The sequence below is a fragment of the Diospyros lotus genome, chromosome 10 (genome assembly GCF_014633365.1).
Source record: "Diospyros lotus cultivar Yz01 chromosome 10, ASM1463336v1, whole genome shotgun sequence".
Lineage (NCBI taxonomy): Eukaryota > Viridiplantae > Streptophyta > Magnoliopsida > Ericales > Ebenaceae > Diospyros > Diospyros lotus.
The window spans coordinates 33,270,959-33,295,417 of NC_068347.1; the positions used below are offsets into that span (position 1 = coordinate 33,270,959).

The 24,459-nt window shown below is 34.6% G+C and overlaps 2 protein-coding genes across 6 annotated transcripts; one reads left to right on the plus strand and one right to left on the minus strand.

Annotated features, from left to right (window-relative positions):
• Window positions 1-555: 555 nt before the first annotated feature.
• On the minus strand, window positions 556-6,185 carry LOC127810890 (protein disulfide isomerase pTAC5, chloroplastic). Of its 2 annotated transcripts, XM_052350477.1 has the most exons (6): window positions 5,579-6,185; window positions 4,099-4,194; window positions 3,811-3,957; window positions 2,287-2,527; window positions 825-862; window positions 556-737 (listed from the first exon to the last, which is right to left on the minus strand). In XM_052350477.1, the coding sequence occupies exons 1-6, from the start codon at window positions 6,152-6,154 to the stop codon at window positions 642-644; spliced, it is 1,194 nt and encodes a 397-aa protein (XP_052206437.1). In that variant the 5' UTR covers window positions 6,155-6,185; the 3' UTR covers window positions 556-641. The 2 variants fall into 2 exon arrangements, with proteins under 2 accessions (XP_052206437.1, XP_052206438.1); XM_052350478.1 differs by lacking the exons at window positions 556-737; window positions 825-862 and adding an exon at window positions 888-2,120.
• Window positions 6,186-6,485: 300 nt separating this feature from the next.
• LOC127811535 (probable splicing factor 3A subunit 1) lies at window positions 6,486-14,375 on the plus strand. Of its 4 annotated transcripts, none has more exons than XM_052351487.1 (5): window positions 6,486-6,914; window positions 9,267-9,359; window positions 10,780-10,904; window positions 11,426-13,765; window positions 13,880-14,375. In XM_052351487.1, the coding sequence occupies exons 4-5, from the start codon at window positions 11,576-11,578 to the stop codon at window positions 14,147-14,149; spliced, it is 2,460 nt and encodes an 819-aa protein (XP_052207447.1). In that variant the 5' UTR covers window positions 6,486-6,914; window positions 9,267-9,359; window positions 10,780-10,904; window positions 11,426-11,575; the 3' UTR covers window positions 14,150-14,375. The 4 variants fall into 4 exon arrangements, with proteins under 4 accessions (XP_052207447.1, XP_052207445.1, XP_052207446.1 ...); XM_052351485.1 differs by having other exon boundaries at window positions 10,780-10,820; XM_052351486.1 differs by lacking the exon at window positions 10,780-10,904.
• The last annotated feature ends 10,084 nt before the right edge of the window (window positions 14,376-24,459 follow it).

The following is a 24,459-nucleotide window of genomic DNA, read 5'->3' on the forward strand; positions in this document are numbered from 1 at the left end:
CGCAAGACTAGTGGGATTGTGTCAAGTGGATCACTCTATAAGTCTAATAAATTACTTTCTTTAATATTCTTAATTAATAATTAAAAAATGTTTATATAATATAAAACTATAAATAAAAGTAGCATAAATGCACACACAAATTCATGAATACAAAAATTTATTATTTTCTACAACAATATTTATACACTAATTCTTTTATCTTTTTACAAGAATTCACACAAGCAAGTTGCCCACGAGCCGTACCAGGCATGGAACAATGAGCACATTTATCTTAAAAAAGAGATCGTATTAAGAAATATTAAAAAGTTTCTACGCTTTAAGCTCGTAATTTTTTTAATTAAAAATAAATATTTTTTTTATTCTTAATGACAATCACTTCGTAGCAATTAATTTATAATTTTTTATAAATAAAATTATCTCACTTGACAAGAGAACAACTAAGTTTATAAAATTTAAAATTTACAAGATTCAAACTCGAGACATTAGACTTACTAGGCTACCGCTTAGCAAGTTACAACTAAACTACCACTCTATAAGTTCTTGTAGGCACAAAAATGATATGAGAAGATGATGAATTATACATACTATTAAATGGTTATTACAAATGACTATAGAAGCACTTGCATAAAGGACATAACTACTTAAACCACTGTTTTTCCTTCACATACATCACAGATTGTATATCCAAGGCCTTCGCAGTAGGGACACTTTGTTCCTTCACCCACCCAATCCAAAAACTGCACCATAATGTAGATCAGAAGCTTTCAATTAGCAACAGGAGAGTAAGAAAAAAAAATTACAGAAATTTGTCAAGTATCCTCTACCTGTGGTTCAATGTTTGGTTCGCCGCTCCCATCACATTCTGCCAGAGCAACTTAACATTAGCTGAAGTTGTTTTGAAAGACAAATCAATGGCTATTATAACTATTATATCAATGATGTAATGGCTGTTCAAGGCGATGTAATGGAAAGCCCAACTCTAGTAAGCAAGTTTATAAGATATCCATTTCAAAGAATCAAGACAATGATCCATAGCCACTTCTAAACAATGATTAAAAATCAAAGCACTTGAAAATTATATGCCTGGTTTGATAGTATGGTTTAAGATTGTATTGCCGGGTAATATGAATTTTCTTGGAATTACTGTCCTTGCGCGGTCTCCCGCCACTCGTGCCCTCAATTTTGACAGATGAGGTAAATCGCAGGTGGATGCTTTGCCTCACTACGTAAAATAAAGAATCGAACCCACAACCTATTAGTATGAATCTTAGCTTATCGTGACCCAACCACTTAATCTGTACCCTTGGGGGCAAATATAATATGGATTTTCTAGCACCATGTTTTTGCAGCAGACTTTGAAGCTTAGTTTGTATAGAATTAATTAAACCTTTAGAACCACCCAGGCACTGTAACCATGCACTGGGATATCCATCTAATTATAAATGGTTATAATAACCAAAAGTTGTTTCACATTTATTTGGGATTAGCCAATGATATCATGCTTGAGGCTGCTACCCAATGCCCAATCCTCGGTTAAAACAAAATTTCCCACTCCTGTAAGCAGGCAGGGAGTAAACCACTAAGAACAAAATTTGCAAGAGCAAAAAGTCACATGAGAATGATGCAATAACAAAATTGTTTGCCTACTCGTTCAAAACTGAAGGCCCTAAATGACTTGTGTTCTTGGAGACTCTACAGCATGTCATTATGGATAGGAATTTTTGTAAAAACACAAATCTGCTTTCAATTGGCTGAATCCCATATCAGTTTAAGCCAAAAACTTTAGATAGTATAATTCTCAATAAAAGTGCTTTTCTGGATTCTAATTTGTCATTGTTAGCCTGGTTATTGGATGAACTCCATCTTTTCCTTCTGAAAGAAAAGGTTTATTATATTTAAGCATGATAACAAGGAACTAAGCTACCCCCTTCTTTCTGAAGAACGATCCTTAAAAAATTTGAAGTAGAACATTTTCAATTTTTAAACATTATATTCTATAAGTAAACAAATGGGTACATCCAATCAACAATACATATCCATCAACATGCCAATTACATGTAACTCCGTAAATCCACATCCAAAGATTTATGCTAGCTGTTTATCTTTCACGTTTACAATTCCTGGTAGACCAGATGTCATATCATATTCCATGATGAAACAATGACAAGCAGAAATAACAGGAGAAACACGATTGTTATGAAACTCCCAATAGATGCAGCGACTGCCCAGATATGACATCTTGGAAAATGTTAACATAACAATTAATAAATGGAAGGAGATGCATACCAGTGCATAATAAGCGACCTTCCCCACGGCAAGAAAGGCATTCTGTTGTGGAACCCTTGCTCTTCACTCCACCAACCTGTTTGTTGCCACTAGCAAGCCTAGAAGGATCTTCCCACCTGTTCTCTCCAAGAAGAAAGACTCGCTGATGAGACACCTCTACATCTGTAACACCTTCCACAACTGTGTGCTGAATTTCCGAAATTTCTGTTACAGAAGCAACTGCAGCTCCATTTCCGCCCTCCTATAACAGCAGAAACATATGCTTGAGATTTATGGAACCCAAAATTTTAAAAGGTTGAGCTATTCTTGTAGTTTAACTTACCCATTCTCTTTTTCCAATAAATAATGAGCCTCATCAGGTCATTATGTCAGTAAATAATAAATTGAGTGAGAAAAAAGAACACAGCATGATCAACAGCAAGTGTTAATAAAGCTATTAGTTGAAATGCAGACAATATATAATCATTAAATACAATCCCAAAAACAAAATAAAGTAAAATCATGGACTAAGGAAGCTACCCAAGAGTCATTAGAATTTATTACTCTTGACCTGGGCACCCAAGGGCCAAGGATCACATATGCAAACTTCTAACACGGGACCTAGCAAACGCTGTGGATTGAGATTGTTAAAATCTGCCTTTTCATGCCCTTGCATCCTCATTGGAGGGCCACATTCGAGTACTGTTATCCTAACTGGCTTACTGCTAGACAATCAATTATTAGCCTCACTGCAATGAACTTGATTCCCCCATGGTCACACGCATGGTCAACTCTGGTATATAACACCATGGAAGCTCACATAAAATCTAATCAAGAAATTTTTATTAAGGGTTTGTTGTTCTTACTGAAGATATCCTGTGCAAATTCTCAATGTGCAACTAAAACAAGTCAACTTGATGGCAGGGTCATTTGGATCTCTCTTTTTGTACTCACATCCTTGCTAAGGGCTGCCACACACCACTAAGCCACTGCTATTGTTTCCCCTTTTTTGTGTCTGTATATGTAATTTACTTTCAGCCCACTTAGGCGAGAACTGAAAATCTACCATCATATTTCATTCATGTAAACCTCCCTCCCTCCCTCATATAAAACCTTCTTAAACCTCTCAAGAAATCTACCATCATATTTCATTCATGTCCTTACCTATGAATACCATAACCAAATAAATACTCAATTCATTCATAAGTATATAAATGCATGCACCGTCTAACAAAATTAAATTGGAGTACACATAAATATGATAGAGAAATAAACCACAGATAAATTAACTTCATTTCTAGAACACAAGATTACTGGGGTTCAAGGATTGGCATTATATGCTGCACCAATGGCTTTTGGGTAATGGTTATGATTGCCTTGTTATAGAGGAAGTGATGGTGTGCATGAGCTTCATGATGGCAACATAAGGAGCAGAAGTACTATGAAATTGAAAAAACCAACCAACCCAATGTTTGAAAATTAGACACTGGGTAAATAAAAAAAATAAAGATAAAAATGATTTAGAGTAAAGAGAAAAAAGCAAACCTTGTTAATAGCAGTTACATCACTTCCTTTTGGATCTGCATTTTCTTCTAGGCCAAAAGGCCCAGAACCTTTAATTTTCTGTTCCATATACAATCTTTCCTGGAGTTCAGCTGTCATAATTCCATCTTCCGTGGAACCTATTGTGGCCTGTTGAGCAAGATTTGTGATCACAATTCAGGTAAAGTTAGTTAGTTGAACAAGCGCAGAGCCGAATATCCGTAACATGTTTACATTGGCTGTTGGGTTAGGTAAAGAACACATTGCTCTTCAATGAAACTCGGTACGTACTTGCCAAGTTTTCACTGCACGCTCTGTACCACTTGAGAAACTGGAAAATTCCATATCTTCTTCACCAGAATAAAAGCCCAAGTTCAGCAGAGCTTCCTGTAGGAATAACAGTATGGAACATAAAAACATCTTACAAAGCACCCACTTAAAATATAACGAGGCCACAAGCATAAGGGCAAAGGGGCAAATATGCAATGAAAGATACATAATATATATGTGTGTGTAGTACACAAAAAATTCCCATTGGAACAGTATATCTTTCAAACATATACTACTGGCCAGCAAAACAAACAAAAAAGAAAGAAATCAACACCAACAACTAGATAAAAAAAATAATAAAATTGTATGTCTTTTCATCTACTCTAGTTCAAAGTAAATCTACAGTGGCATGTGAATCATATCAAGAATCATGAAAGGAATATTTTATACAATATTGTAAACAGGTTTTATCACTAAGCTATGAATATTCTTTTTAAACTTCTTTTTTCATTCTTCATCCACAAAGAACGCAGGTATCCTTTCCCCTAGTGAGAAGAAAGGTGATTCTTTTTAGTCTCATAAGTTCAATCCCGAGTCTCATGCTGTATGAAATTTGATGCAAGTAACTTAAGAAATGAAATTCTGATGTCTTCAAGGTATCAAAAGTTAAAAGTACTCAGCTTATACAAAAATGGCCTGTTTCGGTTTGCATTCATATCTGCCAACTGTTTTGTCATACTTTCTACTCTCTCAATTTCCTCTAGCTAAAAAAGTATCTTCAAATCCAGCATAGCCACAAAGGCACAAGATTTCCTTTGCAGGTATGGAAAATATCTTCTAAACGTATGACCAATAGAAACTAGACAGGGAAATTCTGTTCTGCTCTGGCATTCTTCCATTTAGATACAACTAGAAATTTGGACCAGAAATTTCAGTTTTATCTTATCAGTATTTTGAATTTGTATTAGCTATTAGATTGAGGGAAATTCAGAGTTTGGTGCCCACATTAGAGGTTCCAAAGATGTTCCTTCTTTGTTATAGACACACTTACCATAAATAGGTTACTTAGCTCTAAGCTCTAACTTCCACAAGTTCCTAACTCAACAATTTCTATAGACTCTCGTATAAACCTGTACATCATCCAGCTAAAGGTCATGAAGCCCAGAATTCTAGCATCTGCTGAAAGGAGATTCTAAGCTTCCCAGCTTACAAGGGGTACTAATACCGTTTGACACACGGAATATGGTGTAATGTGTCCCCCACTAAAAGCTAGCATGCAAAAGCAACAATAGCATTATTGACTAGCATGCACTTCGCCTTTCTTCCTAAAATGTAGTCAATCCTGTTATCCTCTTCGTATAGAACAATTCATCAAACCTAGCTCATTTCAAAGACAAGAGTACACATAGAGACAAATACACATACACCTAAAAAAATAACAAAACAAAAAAAAAAAAACTCGCCTTGTTAATTCGATAGAAGAGAAATGCAAATTGCAGACCTGCATCGCTCGAACATCCTCTCCTTCGGACCCCTTCCTCAGCGTCGCCCACCGCTTTTCCTCTTCTCGAACAACTTGCTTCACTTCATCCTCCGTTTTCCGACTCTCCACGGCCTCGCCAACAACCTGCTTCACTTCCTCCAGCTCCATCGGCACCGCACCGGACCCTCTCTCGGCGATCTGGTTCAGCGCCTCTCCCTTCTGCAAGAGCGCAGCAGCAATGTTCGCCAGAGAGACCCCGTGGATCTCGCCCTGGCGAAGCTCGAGCTCCTGAATCCGGAGCTTGAGAGCGGTGATCTCGCGGAGGAGGGAGTCCCGCTCGGCCTGCCACCGCTGCTCCTCCCGCATCCACCGCTGCTCCTCCCGAAGCCACCGCTGCTCTTCGCGGAGCCACCTCGCCTCCTCCCTATCGAAGCTGGAGCTATTTGAAGGCGAGACAGAAAAGCATACGAGAGGTCTGGAGCGAGAAGATTTGGAAATCAGGAACGGAAAGAGAAGATCGAGAGGTTTTGCTGGTCCATGGAAACGAGGAGGTTTGAAGCAGAGAGGCAGAGAGCTTGAAGAGATAACAGACATCGAGAGAGACGGGGAGAGACCTTTTATCCGATATTTCATGGGCTCTGCCACAAATATATAGGTGGCGGGAACCTAAAGTATGCGCACTGTGCTCCTACGCTAGAGTGCGCCCTCTCTCTCGTTATGTTAAACGGGCCGGGCTGCCCGGCCCAGGAAGACACGGACCTTGCCCACAGCCCAATTAAAATATGTTTTTTAGATTCAAAATTATAATTTATAACTTTTTCCTAAAACATATATATGCGCCAAATTCATAATTTTGTCATTTACTACTCAAATTCTTTATTATTTTAATTATTCCTTTAAACTTAATTTTATTTTTATTTTGCCGTTCTTCTTCGTTCTTGCGCAGGCGCAGCACACCCGATAGCCCTAGCCGAGAGACCGCCTCACTCGAGTCACCCCCCCCCCCCACCCGTCGTCAACCTTCATCTCGTCGGCTACTACCTCACCCAACACCCAGCCCTCCTGCACCCGATAACCCGAGACCCAGCCCCCCTCTACCCGTGGTCGAAGCGTCGACCCTAGCCCTAGGTCATCAGCGGCTAACCCTCACCTCGCCGTCGCCACGTCAGACCCAAACGCCTTCACCGTCGGCGACGGCTTCCCCCACCCAACACACAGCCCCCCTGCACCTGATAGTCCGAGACCCAGCCCACCCCCCCGCCCCGTCGAACGCGACAGCAAACCCTAAGCCATTTCACCCTCCTCACCTCACCGTCAACGATCTTGCGGGTATCACCGTCATCGATTTGAGAAGGTAATACAATTTCGGCAACTTAATCGTCGTGTGGTTTTGATTGTCATGTCCGATCTGGTTGGTTTCCCATGCTGTTTGATTAATCTTTCGATGCTTTGACTCGGCTTTGCGAATTCGTTGTTTAACTTGTTTCTGTTTTGTGATTTGGTTCGTTGTTTACTTGTTTCTGTTTTGTGTTTTGTGATTTGGTTCTGTTTCAGTGTTTTGTGATTTGCTGTTTGTTAAACCTATAGATACCTTCCATGTATCTATTGGTTTTCTTCCATGTATCCAATGTTGGGATATCCGTGTACTGAATGTTGAATTGATCACAAAATTAAAAAACGCGAAGAGATTGCAATCTCGGGGGCCTGTGATGGGTGAATATGGCAATCAATTTTGGAACAGAAAGCTTTTTATTGGATGATGATGATGATGAGGCTGAGGATGATGCCCCCACACTTTAGTCTAACTTTGAGCAATTAAGTTTTCCTTAGCCTATGCTCTCTGGAAAAGGAATTTGAATTTGGTTTCTTAGTGTAGTAGGAATTCAGTAATCCACTGTAATTGTCATGAGTCAAAAATCATCCCATGTTTTCTGTTTTGTTGGTTTTCAGTGTTTTCTGTTGCTGATGATAGGAGGTTAGGAACTTAGAAATCAAGATGTATTTGGAATTGACTTGGAGGTAAATTAAATTAATATATCAGGATGTCAAGGAATTGAATCAAGATGTATTCGGTTCTATTTTTTTGCTGTTTTTCAGTTTAGTTTTTGGTTCGGTTAGTTTAAAGGCCAAATCGGTTAATTCGGTTCGGTTTTTGGGCTATTTTTCTGGTTTGGTTTTTGGTTCGATTAGTTCAAAGTTCAAATCAGTTAATTCAGTTTCGGTTATTTCAGTTAGTGTATTAAGTTGGTTCGGTTATATTCAATGGGGCGGTTCAGTTCGGTTAGGTAAAATGGGGCAATTCGGTTCAGTTATAACTGAATGCACACCCCTAAGTCTGGGGGCGCTACTTCGAGCATGCGATAGGGAGAGATCAAGTGTGTGATGCCGACGTGAGCCTTCTGCCTTCGACTTCTCGAGAGTCAGAGAGATCGAGAGAGACCCACACAACAAAGAAACCCTAAGCCTAATAGATACCCTACCGTCGGTTTGTCGCCGTCGGTAAGCTCCTTCCGTCCTACTCCTAGCCAAAACCCTAGTCCTAAATCCTAATTGGTTACCATCGGTTAGTTTCGAGTCTTTCGACAATCAACCCACACCACACTGACAACTGGACAGACAGTCTTCCTTTCCTTGTGTGCTGTGACAATCGACCCACATCGACAACTGACAGGTTAGTTTCGAATTTTCGTTATGTTAGGGTTTAAGATTCTAGCATTATGCTCGCGAGAATTTTAGTTCTAGGGCTTTTCCTGTGGCTGAATGGTTCTCTACTGTAAATTTTCGTTATGTTAGGATATCTTGAGGGATTGGTCCACACTCCAAAGTCCACAGGAATTGGATCCAAATATATATATATATGTTCTCACTTCTCACCTTGTGCTTTGGCCTCTGGGAAGACGTTATGAGAATTTTTTATGACATTTGTAGTCTTTACTCTCTCTCTCTCTCTCTCTCTCTCTCTCTCTCTATATATATATAGTGCAGTATTGACATGTAAAAATAAATCTATTCTATTTCCAAGAGAAAGGAAATAATTTATAAAGATGAAAATGGAAACATTTTGTGCTTTTGTGATTTAATGGGCTTGCATTGCCTTCTGTTGGTGGTCAATGTCATTTTGTTCTACATGCCTTTCTTACCAAAGGAGTGGAAAAAAGCAACCACTTTCTAGTCTCTTTAATTTCAGGAATTTTCTAAAGGGGAACCATGAACCCAATGATTTGTGTGTGTGTGTGTAGATGTTGATTAGGGCATACTCTTTACTTTTTCTCTATATTCAGTTCTTTTGATTTCCATATATATTATGGTAGCTAATTTAAAAGGGGTGTGATGTAATTCAAAGGAGAGTGCCCTCCCTTACAATTAAGAGTGGGGGTGCTGATGCACCAGATACCCTAGAATTATTCTTTCCGGATCCAAGATTTTTAGTGAGATCCATTGAGATTGACACAAGTATATGTTCAAATGGTAGCAAAAATATCACCAGGATGGTAGCTCTATTAGTGATGTCTCAAGTTTGAGCATAACATCTAGTGATGTGATTGCTTGGGTGATATCATACTGGACATATGATTCAAGGGTTTAAGTCTAAGAGGGGATGACAATGTCTTAAATAATTCATTACAAAGTTTATACTAAATAATGGTAATGTTATCAGTGGAGAATCTGGATATGCTTATGTGTTTGCAACTCTGATGGAATGCAGGATGGTTCGTGTAGACTGTAGAGTGGCCCTAGGATCATTCTGGCCAAACTAGCACGGCCGTGAAGATGGAATGCAGGATGCTTATGTGCCAAGGTACTTGATACTCTTGATGTTAATTGTTAAGATATTAGACATGAACATTCTGGCAAAACTAGCACAGCCGTGAAGATGAAATCAATATAACAGTTGCTTAGGGATTTTGAATGGTTAAAGCAGATAACCGTGTTGCTTGTAAAGGTATAGTGTATAAATTTGCCATATTTTGCTTATGGATTTTGAATGGTTAAAGCAAGCTCTTTTTTTATGCTCTCTCTCTCCCTCTCTCTCTCTCTCTCTCTCACATTCATATCCTTTGCTAATGTTTGTATAGATCATTCCCTTTATACAAAAATTCATGTAGAGATTGATGTTGGAATATGCACATGAAGTGTTGCATAATTTTGTAGAATGAAATTAACAGTAAGGGTATATGAAATTAACAGTTCGGTTTTTGGTTATTTGTTTTGTTAATCGATTAGTTCGGTTTTTTCGGTTCAGTCTATCGGTTAGTTCGGTTTCCAGTTTTGGGTTTTTTAGTGTTAGTTCAGTTTTCAATTTTTGGTTCGGTTTACGTGGTTTAGAATCGGTTAGTTCGATTTTCGGTTAGTTCGGTTATTGAGTTAATTGGTTCGGTTCGGTTAGGTTAGTGGTCCCTGTTCGATTAATTCAGTTAATACAATTCAGTTGATTCGGTAACTAAACCGATCTGTTGCACACTCCTATGTGAGAATGAGAAAATTTGAGAAAAATGACTCCCGGGAAATAAAATAAAACTGCTTAGAGAGAGAGATTATGGAGAAAGAATGGATACTGCTTATAGGGACAGTTGAGACAACGGTTTGAAATTTTTTTTATATTTAATTATAATTTATTTATATAAGAGCGTTGTATTAAATATTTTTTAGTGTTTAAGTAATTTTATTTTATTTTAAAGTTTTTAATTTTATAATAATAATTAAAATATAAAAAATGTATTTTAATAAAGTGCACTTATTATATTTTATTTCAACCCAAAAATATTTGTAATGATTAATAATAAATTTATAATATTCTAATATTTATTAATTAATAAAATTAAAATATATATAATAAATACATTTTATTTAAAAATACATTATTTTTACGCTTTAATTATTATTTAAAAACAACCATTAGCATTATATTTTTAAGAAATAAAAACCTGATTGTAGATATAAAAAAGAAAAACTATTAAAAAAGAGATAAAAAATAAAAAAATTGAAGAATAAATTTTTTTTTATTAATTTATTTAACCACATTAGAGATTATTATTATTTTTAAAATTTAATAATCTTAAAAGTGATTAGTATAATTTATCCTACGATATAAATGCATTTTGCGTTCAAAGTGAAAAAAATACTAGTTCACAAGGATTTATAAAATTATTTTTTAAAATAACTCAAATAACTGGATCTGAATGCAATTTACTTATTATTTTGTCATGTTATTTTTGCAGACCGACGAGCCTGAGCCCAAGCCCAAGCTTAAGCTTGAATGGTATCTTCTGCTTCTCTCCTCTCTCCCATCGAATCCATATTCTGCAAACCCTAGGCTTGTGGAAGCAACTCTATCGGCTTCGCTGTAATTTTCTCTCTGAATCCATCTTCAGAGATCTATTTTCTATCCAATCCATCGCAAGTATCATGTTCGTCTTTGTCGTAATAGTTGAATCACATTTGAAACAAACAACTTGTGTGCCGCCTAAGATGAATATTGAAAAGAATATTAAAATTTCTTTGACTTCTGTTTTCAAATTCCTTTGTTTTCAACTTCCCCGTTGTATCGTTGTTGTGAAATCTCTATATCATATAGTAGCAAACCCAAATTTTCCAAATTCAAAACCCTAGATTTTCAATTCCCAGTTTTGTGCACAAGTTGTAGATATAATTTTTGTTTTTCCTTGTTTATAGCTTTCTGTATTGAATTACTAATTCCTTCCACAAAAGAGAAGGCATAAGGACAGAAGTGAAAATGGCCTACTGTTTATCTTCACTTTGGGGTACACGAAAAGCAAGATCAAAATCCAACATAGTTTATTATTGTTTGCATTTTTCTTCTCGATTTGAAGTGGTTTTTGACTGTTGCTTTTCTTATATATGCAGGTTGTTGATTTCTGAACCCTGTACCTTCTGGAGAGAAAAGAACCCCGTTTAATTTAGTATTTTAAAGAAGCTACAGGAAGCATAGAAAGTTAAGTAGGCTGTCAGCTTCTCATTCTTGAGTAATTTTTTTTGCTCCTTGGCGTGATAAAAATGCTGGGTACGCTACCGATATTACCTCTTCCAGCACCACCCTCTGATGGGGATCTTGGCCCTCTTCCTCCATCTCAAGTTCCAGAGCAATCTGATGATGAAAAGAAATCAGAGGCCGAGGATCAGAACCAAGCAAACAGAGCCAATTCTGTTCCTACATCAATTGCAACGCACACGAGGAGCATTGGAATGGTACATCCACCTGCAGACGTAAGGAATATTGTGGATAAAACGGCACAGTTTGTGGCAAAGAATGGACCTGAGTTTGAGAATAGAATTATTGCAAACAATGCTGGCAATGTTAAGTTCAGTTTCTTGAATACATCTAGTCCATACCATGCTTACTACCAGCACCGACTCTCTGAGTTTCGTGCTCAAAATCAGGCTTCGATACAGCAGCAGCTGTCTTCTGAACCAGTGGAATCATCTGCTCCAGAGACAGCCCCTTCGGCTCCAGTTTCTGATGGGAATGAGGCAGGTGCAAAACCTGATCCCTCAGCTCTGTTTAGGCCTGTCCGCAAAGTTCTTGAGCCCCCTGAGGCTGAGCAGTATACTGTTAGGCTTCCAGAGGGAATTACAGGAGAAGAATTAGATATTATTAAACTCACAGCCCAGTTTGTTGCTCGAAATGGGAAATCTTTCTTGACAGGACTTACTAGCAGAGAGATTAACAATCCCCAATTCCATTTTTTGAAGCCAACACACAGTATGTTCATGTTTTTTACATCACTTGCTGATGCGTATTCAAAAGTTTTGATGCCTCCAAAGGGATTGACAGACAAGTTGAAGAAGAGTGTTACTGATATGACTACCGTGCTTGAACGGTGCTTGCATCGGTTGGAGTGGGAGCGCTCACAAGAGCAGGCAAGACAGAAAGCTGAAGATGAGATTGAGCAGGAGCGCTTGCAAATGGCTATGATAGATTGGCATGACTTTGTTGTGGTTGAGACTATAGATTTTGCAGATGATGAGGATGAGGAGTTACCTGCTCCAATGACCCTTGAGGAGGTTATAAGGAGGAGCAAGATGACAACTATGGTAGAAGAAGATATTGTTGAGCCTGGAAAGGAGGTGGAAATGGAGATGGATGACGAAGAGGTGCAACTTGTTGAAGAAGGTATGAGAGCAGCTAATCTTGAAGAGAATGGAGAAGTGAGGAAGAATGAGATGAGAGCGACTCCAGAGGAACAGGAACCACCAATGAGAATTGTGAAGAACTGGAGGAGGCCTGAGGAAAGGATCCCTGCAGAAAGAGACCCTACAAAATACGTTGTTTCACCAATCACTGGTGAGCTAATTCCCATTAATGAGATGTCTGAACATATGAGGATTTCTCTCATTGATCCAAAGTACAAGGAGCAGAAAGAGAGAATGTTTGCAAAGATTCGAGAGACTACTCTTGCTCAGGACGAAGAAATTTCCCGAAACATAGTGGGACTAGCACGAACCCGACCTGATATTTTTGGTACCACTGAGGAGGAAGTTTCTAATGCAGTCAAGGCTGAGATCGAGAAGAAAAAAGATGAGCAACCAAAGCAGGTTATATGGGATGGTCACACTGGGAGCATTGGTCGGACTGCAACACAGGCCATGTCCATGAATACCAGCGGAGAGGACCAAAATGATGCTGCAAGCAATGATTCAAGGAATCTTCCTGGTCCTGCAGCTCCTCCCCCTCCTAAACCTGGTGTCCCATCAATTCGACCACTCCCTCCGCCCCCAGGACTAGCTCTAAATCTTCCACGTGTACCTCCAAATGCAGTCCAGTATTCAGGTCCAACAAGTAGTGGGATGCTTGTTCCACCTCCACCCAGGCCACCAGTTGTTAACATGATTCCATCTATTCGGCCACCGCCTCCTCCAATCTCCTTAATCCCTGGACAGCAACATCTTTCGGTAAATCATCCACCCCCAATGCCTCCAAATTCTGTGAATCCACCTAGTATTCCTATACCGCCTCCACCTGGGTCTCAATTTACACCTTTGTCAGCACCTCGGCCTTTTGTTCCTCTTCCCGTACCTCAGCCTGGCGTGCATATGGTTCCACCACCACCTTTACCTCAAGGAATGCCTCCACCACCACCACCTGAGGAAGCTCCTCCACCGCTTCCGGATGAACCTGAACCGAAGAGACAGAGGCTCGATGATTCTGCACTTATTCCCGAAGATCAGTTCCTGGCACAACATCCTGTATGAAGCATCTCCGCTTTTTATCTTTGTTGATCATTTTTTGAGTTATTTTTGCCTCTAGAGTGATTTTCACTTCCTGCTTGAGGTAATAATGCATTTCTACTTTTGCTGCAGGGACCTGTTCGCATCAACGTTTCTGTGCCAAATGTTGACGAAGGAAACCTCAAGGGGCAAGTACTGGAGATTACAGTGCAGTCCTTATCCGAAACTGTTGGCAATCTGAAAGAGAAAATTGCAGGGGAGATCCAGCTTCCTGCCAACAAACAGAAGCTGAGTGGAAAGGCAGGTTTCCTGAAGGATAATCTATCACTTGCTTATTACAATGTTGCAGGAGGGGAATCACTTACTCTTTCTTTAAGAGAACGAGGTGGTAGGAAGAGATGAATGGTTTCCCTGCTTGTTTCGGGTCTTTAAAGGTTCATACTATTGGAACTTTCTTGCTACCATGGAATTCCACATATGAATTGTGGGACCCGTTGTTACCTTTTTTTTTTATGTTTTATTCATGATAAGCTTTTGTGTATTTTTAGATTGTATGAAAACTTGATCTGGATTGCCAGTCTTTTAAGCTGATGGAATGGTATCTAGCTGCTACTGTTGCCTCCTTGCTTTTGCTTGTCTTAGTGAATTTTCTTGTTGCAAATAGTATATCTTAATTTTGTTTGTCAATTTATACTGCATGTCTTCGCTATTGCTAAATTTTTCCATTTGCAAAGATAGTAATTAATTTGAAGGTCGTTCCAATCTTCCTAGAATTCACTCCATTTGATTTGGTGTGTGTGTGTGTGCATTTGGTTCTATACAATGTTGGTTATTTATCCGATTCTTCTTTCCTTTCATCATATTTCTTCTTGTTCGTTTGATTGATTACCTGTTAATCAGCACTAGATTGACACGTACTCTTTTGATTGGAATTTCAGTTTGTGTACTTAGATTTTACTTAAATATTATGTGACTTGGGTGGGTGGGTGGGTGGCTGCTACCTGTGGTGCCATTTCTTGAAAGTTGAAGTTAGGAGTATGGCTGGTGTGGCGGTGCTGTTGAATGGTAGTGTGATAAAATGTATCTGCTTAATTGGCAGTCTATGATTGGTTGTTGGAATGGGGAGGCAGGCTGGTAGGGTTTAAAAAAAAAAGTGGGTGAAATACGAAGAATGGGTCTAATAACGGTATTTAAAAAAAATGTTTTTTTTTTTTGGTCAGATGAGTGTTCTACTGAGGCCAAAATATTGTTGATTGTGGGGATGATGGTGTAGGGTCTAATTATTATTTGTTAATAGGTATTGCATGAGTGACAGATAAATTTATATTTTTGTCTCGTATGTTTACGTTTTTTTAATGTAATTATTTGAATTTTTTATTTTTTAAATTAATTTAACTCTTATTTTTTGATTTTTTTTTTTGGTGTGATAACTTAATTTTTTTATTATTTTAAATATATTTTTGTACATACATTTTTAAGTCAATTTAATTTTTATATTTTAATATGTAAAATAAAATAAAATAAGATAAATTAATTTAATCTATTTTTATACATTAAAGTATAAAAATTAAATTAATTTAAAAATATTAAAAATAGGGATGTAGTTGAAATAACAAAATATTCGAGTTATCACGTAAAAAATAAGGATTAAAATATAGAGATTAAATTGATTTGAAAATACAAATAAAAATGAAATTAAAAAAACAAAAAAATTAAGTAATCATACATAAAAATATAAATATAAATTTAACAGAAAAAAACATAACTACACGAGGACATGCAACATTAATTACACAAGGACTCTAAAATAAGGTGAACTTAAAAGAGTTAAAAAGGCATAAAAGATCTAAGAATATTGATGTAAAAAAAGTATTTGAGAAACAATTAGGCATTCGATTTTTTATCTATTATTATATTTATTAATATAATAATTTTTTAAACAATATAACTATAATACAACTTATACATAGAGATTATACAATTGATAGTAGACAAAATAAATAATTTAAGTTGTATATAAAATATGTCAAAAATATCTTCCTATTTTCAAGGTCTAGGTACAATATAAAAATAATTATATTTTTCATTCTTTTATAAATAAATTACAAGAACAATTAAAAATGAAGAATGTTGAATTAATTAATATATGTATATATAATAATATCTGCAAGAAAAATTTTCAATTTTACCGAGACTGAGTAACTATTCAAGCTTGGTTTGACTACGTGGTTTGACTGCTTATAAGTTAATACATAGCATTTATTCTTACCCATTTGACAACACTATATAGCTTAAAAGTTATGTAATTTAAATGCTAATATAATAATGTTTGACAAAAATTTCTCATCACTAACTTTTGTAAAAATGCTATCATTAGCTTATTGCATTGATCAAATCATTTTTTATTTTGCTCTCCAATATTTTTAATATTTACACACCTTGTCCCTACTATTTCTTCTTCTATCTACTTTTCGCATCTGTCATTACCGTCATCGTTGTCATCTAGCCCGTCCACCACAAGCTGCCCCTTATTGGTGGGTCTTTTCCTTAGTCGTGTCATCGCTACCTTTGCTTTCAGATTCGTCACCGCAAACCACCCAATATCGTTGCTTCTTCTACCGCCCACTTCACCTCCACTCGTTGTCGCCTCTTGCGCTATCGCCAATCTCCTTCTCAGCCATTTTCTGTATTATGTGTATATATATATAACACATAATAATGTATATTGAGTTTGTATATATTTATATAAAAGGCATCACCGTTATCAAATTTAAAAGTTTTATATCATTTAAAAATTACACAGCATAAAAGCTGCCATTGAAAAGGCATAGTCGAACTAAGCCCCCCAGTCCACTTTTTTGAATGTTACTTTCATCCAGTTTTTTATTAATATTTTATCTATAATTTATTTACGTTATTACATAAATATATTGTAGCATAGACCTATACTTAATTAGCAGTTGCAGGCCTATTTTCTTGTAGGTTGCATTCCTGATATCTCACAAGTATAACAAAATTTCCTTAATATCCGTCACTACGCTGGCATTGATCGGCAATTTAAATGAGATGGAATTATTTTTATTTTATTTTATTTTATTTTTTTGTTTTTATACAACATATATTAGTTGATATAATACAGAATTAATAACTACATTTCACAACATTTAGTATGTAACTTTCAAAAAATTATAAATCGTGCTCGGTGATTGTTGGACTAATTAACTTGCATGATCAGCTTGTTATAAAATATGGAAAGAAGATATATTTATAAAAAATACTATTGGTACATCATTGTATATACCTTAGGTTACACAATGATGTATCAATGTCTAAAATACCCTTACCTAAAGCGCAATGAGGCACAATAAGGTGAGGGATATATAAGTCATTTATATATCTTGTGTAATCCAAGATATACATAAATAATGTACAAATAGCATGACCCTATATTTATTAGTGCCATTAAATTGAAGGAGACACACAAGAAAATAAATTCATCATCAACCATAATACCTCCTCCCAACTGGGATCAAATTATCATAAAATAGACTGTAGGGTTTTTCGAAGAGATACTGTCATGAAGAGTCATTATTATCCTAAAGCATATATAACTGATCAAGAAGGTAGGAAGAAAGATTGAGTTTTGAACTTTATGGTTGATTCTGAAGAAGAGAAATGACAGAAAAGAGCAAAGAGATAAGAGACTAAAAACAAAGGCAAACAAGGGAGACCCTTATTAATACTTTGATGAGTAAATAGTGTTTTGTGTTTTTCTATTAAATGCTAGCTCTTGTTTGCAGCTGGAAGCAAGCTTAAGCCACGGCGTTTAAAAGAATAAGAGCTAGCTGGACATACCTTCGAATTGTTGGGAAGGAAGACAATCCCAAAGCAAATCAAGCATAATAAATAAACTTTAAGCTCCTTTTAGAGGAAGGATATATGCAATTAAAAGGAAAGAGTAAATTACAAACAAATATCACTGAGAGATGAACTGATGTTGATATTGCTTAAAAGCTAAAGAAGTTTTAACAGTGAGGAATGGGGATGATCATTGTATTTGCAAGCAAAATATATTGTAAATATGATTTTTTATCAACTTAATTATGAAACGCAAGGTTGAGATGAGGATAAAAACTGTAGAGGAATTTGAAGACACTTTGAAGTAGGGATGAAAATAGAACCCCTTAAAAACCTGTTTATATCTCTACACCTTAGAAGCATGTTTATCTGGATTTCCTTGAGGATTATAATCTGCAGAGAAAAAGTTTCAAGTGAGCCATTTGATGAATGGGACTCTCGTGGTTGTTAAGTTGCTCCTTGACAATTTGTAAGTTTTAAACAGATTTGTTGACAGTTACTAAACCCCTTTTGCTAGTTATGTGCTTATGTTGGTATGTCTTACTCTTGTTACTTATAATAGAGGATAAGCGGATCATTTATTCATTTTTAATTTCTCTCAATACTTATGAGAAAGTTGAGGACGCTTATACATGTAAAAACAAGAAATAAAGTGTAAATATTTCTTCTAGAATATTAAAGAAATTAAGAATGCATCCAACTATGGATAGCAATATTTTATAAGTTAATTAGTCTTCCATCATTACTTTACCATTATTTGTACAATAACAGGAGCCAGACTCTTAATGATATCTATATGAAATTGTTCTTGTTCTTTTCACCTATTGAATACATGTGAGTTTTAATTTGAATTATAAGAAATGAGATTGTCCTTAGTTTCTTTTTCTTTTCTTTTTTTTTCTCTTATGGCATTTTTAATCTGATTCTTTTATGATTGTTATATATATATATATATATATATGTCAGGTAATGTCATTGGCATAATCTATATACTGCATCATAAAACCATGCCAATTAAACACTTACTCATATTTTGTTTCCCCCTTGAAAATTTTAGGAGTATGGTTGTTGCCTAAGAGGTTAGAAGAGTACATTAACTATTCAAAAGCTCGGTTAGATCGAACTAACTAATCAAATTAGATAGTTTTTGTTTGATTATACAAATGTCGATTATCTATTCGGTTAGTATTTTTAACGAAAAATTGGTTAGCGATTCGGTTCGATTTGGTTAGCGCATTTTAGAGCTCAGTTATTTCGGCTTCAGTTAGTTTGATTATATTAGGGTCGTCAGTCGATTCGATTCAGTTTGGTTATTACATGTGGTTCCGTTCGATTAATAATTTTTGGATGGTTTAGTTTGGTTATAACTAATTGCATATCCCTAGCTAGCCCTGATCCTAATTGAGGGGTCCCACACATGAGCAAACTAGATAATTTTGACATCTGAAAATCCTCCAAGAGTCATGCGAATAAGATAAAAAATTATTCATAAAGAATTTTAATTCTAATAAGATCTCAAAATATTATGATAAATATTATTTATGAAAATCATAATCCCAATAAATTTTAGAATGTCAAGATAAATATTATTCATAAAAATTTTATCATTTTAAAGGATTGAAAAAGACTCAATCTTCCTCTATAAACAAACAAGCTTTTATTCTAAAAAAAAGGTAGATTCTCGATACTAATTTTTAATCTGATTCTTTTATGATTGTTATATATATATATATGTCAGGTAATGTCATTGGCATAATCTATATACTGCATCATAAAACCATGCCAATTAAACACTTACTCATATTTTGTTTCCCCCTTGAAAATTTTAGGAGTATGGTTGTTGCCTAAGAGGTTAGAAGAGTACATTAACTATTCAAAAGCTCAGTTAGATCGAACTAACTAATCAAATTAGATAGTTTTGGTTCAATTATACAAATGTCGATTATCTATTTGGTTAGTATTTTTAACGAAAAATTGGTTAGCGATTCGGTTCGATTTGGTTAGCGCATTTTAGAGTTCAGTTATTTCAGCTTCAGTTAGTTTTGTTATATTAGGGTCGTCAGTCGATTCGATTCAGTTCGGTTATTACATGTGGTTCCGTTCGGTTAATAATTTTTGGATGGTTTAGTTTGGTTATAACTAATTGTATATCCCTAGCTAGTCCTGATCCTAATCGAGGGGTCCCACACATGAGCAAACTAGATAATTTTGACATCTGAAAATCCTCCAAGAGTCATGCGAATAAGATAAAAAATTATTCATAAAGAATTTTAATTCTAATAAGATCTCAAAATATTATGATAAATATTATTTATGAAAATCATAATCCCAATAAATTTTAGAATGTCAAGATAAATATTATTCATAAAAATTTTATCATTTTAAAGGATTGAAAAAGACTCAATCTTCCTCTATAAACAAACAAGCTTTTATTCTAAAAAAAAGGTAGATTCTCGATACTAATTTTTAATCTGATTCTTTTATGATTGTTATATATATATATATGTCAGGTAATGTCATTGGCATAATCTATATACTGCATCATAAAACCATGCCAATTAAACACTTACTCATATTTTGTTTCCCCCTTGAAAATTTTAGGAGTATGGTTGTTGCCTAAGAGGTTAGAAGAGTACATTAACTATTCAAAAGCTCAGTTAGATCGAACTAACTAATCAAATTAGATAGTTTTGGTTCAATTATACAAATGTCGATTATCTATTTGGTTAGTATTTTTAACGAAAAATTGGTTAGCGATTCGGTTCGATTTGGTTAGCGCATTTTAAAGTTCAGTTATTTCGGCTTCAGTTAGTTTTGTTATATTAGGGTCGTCAGTCGATTCGATTCAGTTCGGTTATTACATGTGGTTCCGTTCGGTTAATAATTTTTGGATGGTTTAGTTTGGTTATAACTAATTGTATATCCCTAGCTAGTCTTGATCCTAATCGAGGGGTCCCACACATGAGCAAACTAGATAATTTTGACATTTGAAAATCCTCCAAGAGTCATGCGAATAAGATAAAAAATTATTCATAAAGAATTTTAATTCTAATAAGATCTCAAAATATTATGATAAATATTATTTATGAAAATCATAATCCCAATAAATTTTAGAATGTCAAGATAAATATTATTCATAAAAATTTTATCATTTTAAAGGATTGAAAAAGACTCAATCTTCCTCTATAAACAAACAAGCTTTTATTCTAAAAAAAAAGGTAGATTCTCGATACTAATTTTTAATCTGATTCTTTTATGATTGTTATATATATATATATGTCAGGTAATGTCATTGGCATAATCTATATACTGCATCATAAAACCATGCCAATTAAACACTTACTCATATTTTGTTTCCCCCTTGAAAATTTTAGGAGTATGGTTGTTGCCTAAGAGGTTAGAAGAGTACATTAACTATTCAAAAGCTCAGTTAGATCGAACTAACTAATCAAATTAGATAGTTTTGGTTCAATTATACAAATGTCGATTATCTATTTGGTTAGTATTTTTAACGAAAAATTGGTTAGCGATTCGGTTCGATTTGGTTAGCGCATTTTAGAGTTCAGTTATTTCGGCTTCAGTTAGTTTTGTTATATTAGGGTCGTCAGTCGATTCGATTCAGTTCGGTTATTACATGTGGTTCCGTTCGGTTAATAATTTTTGGATGGTTTAGTTTGGTTATAACTAATTGTATATCCCTAGCTAGTCCTGATCCTAATCGAGGGGTCCCACACATGAGCAAACTAGATAATTTTGACATCTGAAAATCCTCCAAGAGTCATGCGAATAAGATAAAAAATTATTCATAAAGAATTTTAATTCTAATAAGATCTCAAAATATTATGATAAATATTATTTATGAAAATCATAATCCCAATAAATTTTAGAATGTCAAGATAAATATTATTCATAAAAATTTTATCATTTTAAAGGATTGAAAAAGACTCAATCTTCCTCTATAAACAAACAAGCTTTTATTCTAAAAAAAAAGGTAGATTCTCGATACTAATTTTTAATCTGATTCTTTTATGATTGTTATATATATATATATGTCAGGTAATGTCATTGGCATAATCTATATACTGCATCATAAAACCATGCCAATTAAACACTTACTCATATTTTGTTTCCCCCTTGAAAATTTTAGGAGTATGGTTGTTGCTTAAGAGGTTAGAAGAGTACATTAACTATTCAAAAGCTCAGTTAGATCGAACTAACTAATCAAATTAGATAGTTTTGGTTCAATTATACAAATGTCGATTATCTATTTGGTTAGTATTTTTAACGAAAAATTGGTTAGCGATTCGGTTCGATTTGGTTAGCGCATTTTAAAGTTCAGTTATTTCGGCTTCAGTTAGTTTTGTTATATTAGGGTCGTCAGTCGATTCGATTCAGTTCGGTTATTACATGTGGTTCCATTCGGTTAATAATTTTTGGATGGTTTAGTTTGGTTATAACTAATTGTATATCCCTAGCTAGTCCTGATCCTAATCGAGGGGTCCCACACATGAGCAAACTAGATAATTTTGACATCTGAAAATCCTCCAAGAGTCATGCGAATAAGATAAAAAATTATTCATAAAGAATTTTAATTCTAATAAGATCTCAAAATATTATGATAAATATTATTTATGAAAATCATAATCCCAATAAATTTTAGAATGTCAAGATAAATATTATTCATAAAAATTTTATCATTTTAAAGGATTGAAAAAGACTCAATCTTCCTCTATAAACAAACAAGCTTTTATTCTAAAAAAAAGGTAGATTCTCGATACTAATTTTTAATCTGATTCTTTTATGATTGTTATATATATATATATGTCAGGTAATGTCATTGGCATAATCTATATACTGCATCATAAAACCATGCCAATTAAACACTTACTCATATTTTGTTTCCCCCTTGAAAATTTTAGGAGTATGGTTGTTGCCTAAGAGGTTAGAAGAGTACATTAACTATTCAAAAGCTCAGTTAGATCGAACTAACTAATCAAATTAGATAGTTTTGGTTCAATTATACAAATGTCGATTATCTATTTGGTTAGTATTTTTAACGAAAAATTGGTTAGCGATTCGGTTCGATTTGGTTAGCGCATTTTAAAGTTCAGTTATTTCGGCTTCAGTTAGTTTTGTTATATTAGGGTCGTCAGTCGATTCGATTCAGTTCGGTTATTACATGTGGTTCCGTTCGGTTAATAATTTTTGGATGGTTTAGTTTGGTTATAACTAATTGTATATCCCTAGCTAGTCTTGATCCTAATCGAGGGGTCCCACACATGAGCAAACTAGATAATTTTGACATCTGAAAATCCTCCAAGAGTCATGCGAATAAGATAAAAAATTATTCATAAAGAATTTTAATTCTAATAAGATCTCAAAATATTATGATAAATGTTATTTATGAAAATCATAATCCCAATAAATTTTAGAATGTCAAGATAAATATTATTCATAAAAATTTTATCATTTTAAGGGATTGAAAAAGACTCAATCTTCCTCTATAAACAAACAAGCTTTTATTCTAAAAAAAAGGTAGATTCCCGATACTAATTTTAATACGACCTTCGATCAAATCTTTAGTATTTGACTTGATCATCAAAGTCTTTAGGCAGAAACTTTCTCACCTTTTTTAATAAATTTATTATTATATTTGAATAATAAGATAATAAATTAAAAATCAGAGGATAGGGACCCATGGATGCAATCATGCAGACAAAGGCCCTGGATTCTTCACAATCAGAGATGCAGTGATGGCCAATCCAATGCGTGGCTTTATCCGTGTAGTTTTGCAATTTCTATATGTCTCTCTGCGATCTGCATGATAAAAGGCAACCCCAAAGGCCAAAAAAGGGTCTGACTTATTGTGCAAAAGCCAAGCCACTAAATGCCACCCCCTCTTGCTTTATTATCATCTTTTTGTAGATTCTTTTTCCCCACTTGACCACATTACCCTCTATCCTTGAATCTTAAATCCTCTTATATCACTTAAATTGATAGTAATTTTTTTAAAAAGTGATTTAAGAGAATAAATTTTATTCGGTGAATAATCGAGTGTTAATATCATAAATATTAATCTTCACATCAAGATACTATATAATATTTAAAAAAATAAGATCATATAAAGTTTTTTTTCTAACAATTAGGTGCCTATGCGGGGTTAATGTGTTATATTTATTAATATTAGAACTACATAATTACCAATTTTTGTTGTGTTCCCAAGTTGCTTTCTTTTATGTCTAACTCACTTTTTTTTTTTTCGTGAGTTTTGAAAATATCTTCATTCATAGATATGAGATTTACATCTATGAATTGAAAGGTCTGATTGATCAACTCTCCCATAAATTATTAGAATCAATAGATTTTCAAAAGTGATGGATCTTACCAAAAATTATTATATATATTTTTAAACACATGAGAACTTGTTTTTGTTTAAAAATATCTTATTTTTTCCAAACAAAATAAATCGTGCTTTAAAATCATAATAACACTAATTAAAAAAAGAAAATAAAAATTTATTTTGTTTCGAAAATACAACAATACCAAACTGACCCAAGACTTTTTTAGAATCTAATTATTAACTCAGTTTAAATGGGGATTGAGATTTTTAAAATTCTTGGATTGAAAATTAAATTAGTTCGATTATAACCAATTCTAAATATAAATTTTAAAATACATTCAAATAAATTTCAAAAAAATTAAAAATTTAAATGAGAGATAGAAAAAATTCGATCTTTAATGGAAACATAGTGGGATGGATCGGTGCATCGTAGTTGACAAATCTAGGACCGACCGACCGACCGGTCATTCCCAACTAAAAGTTGAACGACATAAACACTGGGCTACTTTTCACA